This window comes from Cavia porcellus, unplaced genomic scaffold, assembly GCF_034190915.1.
Source record: "Cavia porcellus strain 051 isolate PalLab524CR breed Dunkin Hartley unplaced genomic scaffold, mCavPor4.1 scaffold_17, whole genome shotgun sequence".
Taxonomy (NCBI): domain Eukaryota; kingdom Metazoa; phylum Chordata; class Mammalia; order Rodentia; family Caviidae; genus Cavia; species Cavia porcellus.
Genome location: NW_026947500.1, coordinates 59,425,621 through 59,433,180, shown reverse-complemented (window position 1 = coordinate 59,433,180; position 7,560 = coordinate 59,425,621). Strand labels below are relative to the sequence as shown.

Sequence of the window (7,560 nt, the reverse complement as noted above, 5' to 3'; positions counted from 1 at the left end):
TAACTTCTAATGTTTAAAATGATTTTCAGGATGATCTGAAAGAAAACTAATATAAATCATTTGCTTCAGGGAAGGGAACATGGCTCTGAGACTGAGGAAAACTTGGAATTTGGCTCCAAGGATTCCAGCAGAAAGAGCCCATCACTGATGAGCTGTTGGTTTTGTGCTTTTACCTATTTTATCTGCCAGATTATTTATGCCTCACAAAAACAAAAAAAAAATCAAAATTTAAATTATTTTTGAGAAAATTTGACATTGAATACAATAACACATCCATACTGTACGGAACTCAAAGGCAAATCTTATTTTCTTCTTTGAAGCTTAAATAGTTTTATTTGAAATCATATTATTAGCACAATATCCCCACGATGTAAGGGTTTATCTGTGATTTATTCATACATGCACATAATGTGCCATGATGGCATGCACCTTCCTATTACTGTTTCCTTGTCTCCTTTCCCTAATGACTCTATTCTACTGTTCTTTCACATGCATTTCTGTTTAGATTACACATATTAGAGAAAACACATGGTATATTTTTTCAATATATGCTTTTCTTAATGCATACTAATGTTGCAAGATATTTACCTTCACTGTGAATGCTCATATAAGCATATAGCATACTTTAACTATACCCACTCCCCTTTACCCTCATTGTAAACTCGTCACACTCCTCTGACACCTGCATATTTCAGAGCCTTCTCTCTACTTTTGTCTCATCTTATTTGTTTCTAGGTTCCTCATGTTAGGGAAAACACTGTTATTTTCCCCCCTGAATCTTGTTGATTTTATATAACATAATGATCTCTAGTTTCACCCATTTTTATGTAAATAGTATGAATTCATTCTTTTTTATAGGTGAATAATATTCCATTTGCACCATACATGATGTTATATTTGTTTATCTGTTGACATACACCTAGGTTGATTGTAAATATTGACTTTATGAATTGTCCCCGTAAAAACATGGATATACAAGTATCTTCAATGTGTGCTGATTTTAGTTACCTTAGATGTATACCAAAAAGTAAAATGCCTCTGTCTAAGATAGCTTTATCACTTATTTTCTGATGAAACTCCACAATGACTTTAATGTTTGATGATCTCAGTGACTTCTGCACCCTTAGTGAAACGTTATATCCTTGATGATTATAGTCATTTTGATTGAATAATAATCTCAATACAGATTTTGTTTGCATTTTCCTGAGAGCTAAAGTTGTTGATTTTTTTTTATTATAAAAATGGCTTTTCTATTTATTTTTGGGGGTAGTGTTTTGTTCCTTTTATTTATCTTATTTATCAAGTTACTTGGTACTTTGGTATTTTCTCCTTTGATTCATTTGTGTATCCAAAATAGTTATCCTCTGTCAGAAGATTTGCTGACAAAGCTTTCCTCCTATTTTAAAGATTGTCTTTTCACTCTGTGGGTTGTTTCCGTTGCTCTATAGATTTATTAGTCAGTATCTCCCATTTACTATTTGTGCATGTTTTTTTTATACATAATTAATCTACTCACAGTGTTGTTTGGCACATGTCCATAACATTTCTTAATCATTTTTATTTTCCATTTCATCTCCCTACATTTCCAAAATACCTTCTGATCTGCAATGCTACCTGTTGTTTTCTATTATTTCGCCCCTTCTATTATTTCTGCTTTAGGTTTCTCATATGAGACACATCATGTGGCATTTAACTTTTTGTGTCTCATTTATTTCACTTAGCATTATGGTTCATGCCTTCCCTGTTGCAATTCTTGCTATTGTCACCTGAGTTCTTGAAGTCCTACACAGAAAACCATTGCTTGTACCTGTATCTTGAACTGATTTTCTCAAACAGCCTTAAAGCTTCTAATTGGTATTTAGGTCAATTCATTTTGAGTTGATTTTCCATATACAGTGAGAAATAAAATTCATCATTGCATACAAATGCAGTTTTCCTTGCACCATTTATTGAAGAAAGTGTCTAATTTTCAATGCATGTATTTTGTAACTCTTCAGAGAACCAAGTATTTGTAGATTCACATGTTCATTTCTGTGTCCTATATTCTATCCCAATGTTCTGTCTATTTTTATTTCAATGTCACGCTGGCTTTGTAGACATTCTGAAGTAAGATATAATGGTATTTCCAAAACTGTAATTTTTCTATAAAAATAGCTTAAGTTTTCTGTTCTCATGTGATTTAAGGATTATTTTTCCTAATTCTATCAAGAATATTACTGATATTTTACAAGAATTTCATTAAATTAATAGATAATTTCAGTTATTGGCCATTTAACAACTATAATAAAAATTAATTCAGTTTGTATGTGGATCTCCTCCAGTTTATTCTTCATTTTTCACTTCACTGCTGTTTAAATTTTATTTTAAATATCATTGCTTCATTGATTTCTAGATAGTTTATATTTTGAATTGAGCACAACAGAATCATTTTACAAATTTCTTTGTCACTATTACAATTATTAGAATACAAAAAAGCAAGTGATTTTTAAGGTTGATATTGTATTCTAGCACTTTACTGAATTTATCATATCTAAAAGTCTTTTGAGAAGCGTCGATGGTCTTTTATGAATGGGATCATACAATCTTCAGATAATAATAATTGGACTTCTTTTTTCCCTCTTATTATTTCTTTACCTGTTACTTCAGTGATACCTTGGTTCATGAATTCAATTCTTCCATGATTCAGGCCATAAACCAAATTGAATTAGAACTGAATCCAATTTCTCTATAAGGTCAGTGTTTATTCTAACCTTTGAAACTGATTTAATTTTCTTCCAATTTGGGTTGAGAACAGAAAATGGAAATATCTAAGTTCATCAAGCAAGGTACCACTGCACAGTGATAAAAGTGGCATCTATGTGTTACTCATTGGTTTCAGAAGAAATACTTTGTTTTCTCTAAAATTCATTATGATATTTGATATGAGTTTATTGTATATGATCTATTTTGTATTGGAATTTGATTCTAAATACATTTAGTTCCATGAGGGATTTAATCATGAATGAAAATATATTTCACCATAAGTTTATTCATCATGAATTGAGATGATCACATGCTATTTATTCTTGTGATTGCTATTTTGTTTGTATAGCAGATTATATGTATTAGCATATGTTTAGTACTACTTGCATTCATGGAATGAAATCAACTAGATAATTTTATAAGATATGTTAAGGTGTCAATGAATTTGTTTTCCAAGTATTCTATAAAATAATTTTGAATCTACATTGCTTAGGAATATTACTTTATCATTTTAATTTTTTATCAAAAACTACCACCAATATCTTCCACATTTTTCTCATGGCATTTTTCACTTCCTTATTCTTAAAAGTATAAATTAAAGGATTAAGCAAAGGAGGCAGCATGCAATAAAATATTGCCATCATTTTATCAAAGGAGAAGGCAGATGGAGGTCGTGCATATGCAAATATGCAGGGGACAAAGAATAAAACCACAACAGCAATGTGGGATCCACAGGTGGACAGAGCTTTCTGCCACCCTTCAAAACTGTGTTTCCTCAAGGAGAACAAGATGACACCATAGGAAACAAGCAGCAGAGAGAAGATTATAATGCACATAAACCCACTATTGGCAACCACCAAAAGGCCAAAGGCGTGAGTGTCAGTGCAGGCAAGCTTCAGTAATGGATACAGGTCACAAAGGAAATGGTCAATGACATTGGGGCCACAAAATGGGAGCTGGCAAGTGAGGAGAATTTGGATGAAGGAATGCAAGAATCCTCCTATCCAGGCTATGCCCATCAGAACATGACAAAGCCTTTTGCTCATGATGGAAGAGTAGTGCAAGGGCTTGCAAATGGCCACATAGCGATCATAGGCCATGGCTGTTAGGACAATCACCTCCACCCCGGCAAAGAAGTGTCCAGCAAAGAGCTGCACCATGCAACCTTCAAATGAGATTGTTTTCATCTCATACAGGGAGTCAGCAATTACCTTTGGTGTGGTGACAGAAGAAACACATGCATCCAGGAAGGACAGGAAAGCCAAGAAGAAGTACAACGGGGATTCCAGGAGAGCAGGACTGCCAATAATGGTTACTACAATTAACATGTTGCTCCCAATAGTTGAAATGTAGACAAACAAAAATACAACAAATACTACTTTCTGAACCTTTGGATTTTGTGAAAGTCCCAGGAGGACAAATTCAGTTACAAAGCTCTGATTTTTCATGACTTCCAAAGCAAAGGTGAAACTTAAATTCTGGACATCTGATTTAGGTGTTATGAGAACAATTTGCTTTACATAAATTTCTAGTACTGCAATTATCCCCATTCAAACTCATTTTTAGCTTTTTGCTTTCATTCAGGACACATAGTTATAATTAGAGGAGTATTTAGAGCTCAGGCATAAGTGAGGAATATATAAATTATTCAATACTTTGAAACAGATGAAGTTTAGTATGGAAAAAGGAGCTCATCCAAATAAAAAGAAGACGAATAGCTTCTGTTTCAAATGTCATCTTGATCAGGTGTCAGCCTGAAGTGAAATATTGGGAAGATTCTGAAAAAGAAAGCAAATTTTAATAATAAAAATATAATTCATTAATTTTGCATGCCACTGATATCAAATACTGGAGGGTAATATACCACACTTTGTCTTGAGACAGCCTTATCCACAAACAAGAAAATGCAGTTCAGGAGGTGCTCATCAAATGTCTTTAAAATGCTTAAATTAATTGGGTTTTAGATTAATTTATTCTTTATTAAAGAGAAGTATTAATGGAGGAATGTCTAAATCAATACCTACCACTTTCCAAGTTTGAGAGGTGCTGAGGATTTTTATATTCATTTAAAAATTAGAATAGAAATTCATAAAAATAATACTGTATAACAATAATGTGCATTTATGATTTTTTCATCACCACTAAAAGAAATGATTTATGTAAGCAGCTAGTCAGGGCTGAATTTCTAGCAACAATGGGCATTAGATCTTATAACCCCACTCTGCTGTTGAGAAACTCTTGCTTAATCATATCGTTTCTACTTTCATAGTTTGATCATTTTTCATGCCTATATCTTGTAATCTGAGTAACTACTTTGAAGATAACAATACACAATATATCAACCTTTGTACCATTATTAATTTCCAAAAAAAGAAAAATTAAGTTTGGGTTTAAGTAAATTGTTGAATAGAAGTGTGATCTAGTTTGTGACACAGAAATTTAGTCCTCAGATTCAAGTTGTTTGTGCCTTATAAATAGTAAATGAGTTGGATTTGTCATTTCCAGCAGTAACCTTAAATCAATGACCCCGTTTGAGGATCCATGCACCTGTAAGAAGTAAGGCACTGATCGTGTTCATGGAGGAGTAAGATATCTTGATGATGAAAGAAAGAACAAATGATAAATTATCAGAAGTAATCACCCAGTCCTCTATGTGAGCAATTGGCAACAACCATGTAGGTAAGGAAATTTAAAATCAACAATAACAACAACACAACTTACTGGAAACCAGCTAACATTTTGGCACTTTATTATTCATTTGCTAATTACTCATAAAGGTGACCTAGTCTGATGGAGTGTATATCCTCAAGATGGGTGCTTCACATTTACATGACTTTCTCATAAAGCACAGGTATTAATATACATCTTTCCTGATCATCACCCTGGACTATGATGAAGGTATATTTGAAAATGTGAAAATGATGTTAATAAAAAGGATCTAAGTCTCCCACTTTAAAAACCATTCTTTTTACCCACAGAAGCTTTCACATATGTAATCCAGTGATTACCCTTGAATTCTTGATTTCATATTCCACACGTAGACACAGCTTCACAGAATGGCTGTATCCTCACACATATCATTCAAAAGTCTTATGAATACATATATAAGTACATGAGACTTTTAAATATGCATATATAGGCATTTTTGTTAAAACAAATGAATCAATTATGTTACGGCTTATTATAAGAATTAATATGATTTTATGCCTACCATTTAGAGTTAAAAGAAAAAAGTTAAAGCAGAGCTTTTTTTGTTTTGGTACTGGAATCAAACTCAGGATAACATGCTTGCCAGAAGATGATGTGCTGCTTAGCCTTAATCCCAGCAAAAGAAAAAAATATAAGGTTAATCAAATAAATAAATAAATATACATTTTTGTACAACTAATACGTACTCTTTTGCTTGTTTCAAAAAATTATTTCCTCTGAACTCTAAGGTTTATTCCAAGCCCATGTGTACACACTGAATGTCATATTCCCTGACATGCATAGGTAAGGACATAATAGTCTACAAGGAATTCCAAAAAAATCATTGAATCAGCCAATAGCCATCTTTTAGAATGTAAAGAAACAGATTCAGTAATTACAAAATCAGTGGTCTTAAGTTTAGCCTAGGTCTTCAGGAGAAAACACAGAGAGAAATCAAACAGACCACAGGTACCCACTCTTGTTTCAAATGCTTCACTTTAACAGAAAACCAAATCAAATGAGAGGATGAAAGGAAGACAAGGTTCTCTAGTAAGCTGAAAATCAAGAGTGTTACCTCTCTACTTCCTTTCTCATGGTGTTCTCAAGGCAATACCATTTTAGAGTTAAAATGTTTTAAACATAAAAGAACCATCTCACTTTCATCAGAAATTATTGACAATACAAAGTACAGGGTAACCATGTTTTTTGAAAGAAATATTTGGGGTCTTAAGTCATTTAAAATAAATTGTTCCAAATATGATGTGATTTACTAGATTAAATCAAACATCAGAAAAATGTAAGTAGTGACAAATTACTGACATCTGAATAAAATAAAACTGGAGAACATAGATCAATATTCACATGATAGGCCTGATGAAAATACCTGTGTTAATATAGCATGGTAATGTTATGGGAAACTATGTGACTAACAACAGGAACTTCCTGTAATATCATTGCAGGTTTTTATAAACAGGAAATTTCTCTCTTATATAAACAGAAAATTTCATGGAAAATGAAATAGAAAGAAAAGCATTGTTCACTTTTAGCTCTCAAATATCCACCAGTTCCAGGGCTGTCATGTCATAACCATGCCTCATGGAATGAAGTTTCATGCCTCAATGGCATGACAGTGAGGTACAAGGAGAATAATTTCAGCATGTTTTCACAGCAAAATCCAAAAGGAACACCAAAAATGTCATTATCAGCATTTAAAGAACCTCTACATAAAAATGGTAAAAAGAAAAGCAAATTATATATATATATATATATATATATATATATATATATATATAATATATTTATTTGAAATACTTTTAAAAATTTCAAATTTATTTGAAATACTTTTTTAAAAATCCCAAATCCACATTGTAATGAAACTGCCTCACTCATGAAAATATGGGGAAACATTGGTTTTTAATTCCATAGTCCTACATGTTTGTAATCTATACCACTAATCCAGCCTTTAATGTGTTTTCATAAAGTGAAATGCTATGGCAAGTTTTATACTGGAAGATGTTACACTGTCAAATGTAGTAATAAATGATCTAAAATATTCAAAAATAGAAAGCTGCTGTTATAAATAAAAAATTTAAAAACTAGATTCTTGGTTTGATGAAAATATTAATATTA

General features: G+C 32.0%; 1 protein-coding gene across 1 annotated transcript; it reads right to left on the bottom strand.

Annotated features, from left to right (window-relative positions):
- Positions 1-3,248: 3,248 nt before the first annotated feature.
- On the bottom strand, positions 3,249-4,202 carry LOC100719869 (olfactory receptor 4C15-like). Its single transcript, XM_013150562.3, has one exon. It carries the CDS (start codon positions 4,188-4,190, stop codon positions 3,249-3,251), a length of 942 nt encoding a protein of 313 aa, XP_013006016.3. The 5' UTR covers positions 4,191-4,202.
- Between the last annotated feature and the right edge of the window lie 3,358 nt (positions 4,203-7,560).

Coding starts and splice junctions, on each gene's coding strand:
- LOC100719869 (XM_013150562.3), bottom strand. CDS start 4,190: ATGAAAAATCAGAGCTTTGTAACTGAATTTGTCCTCCTGGGACTTTCA.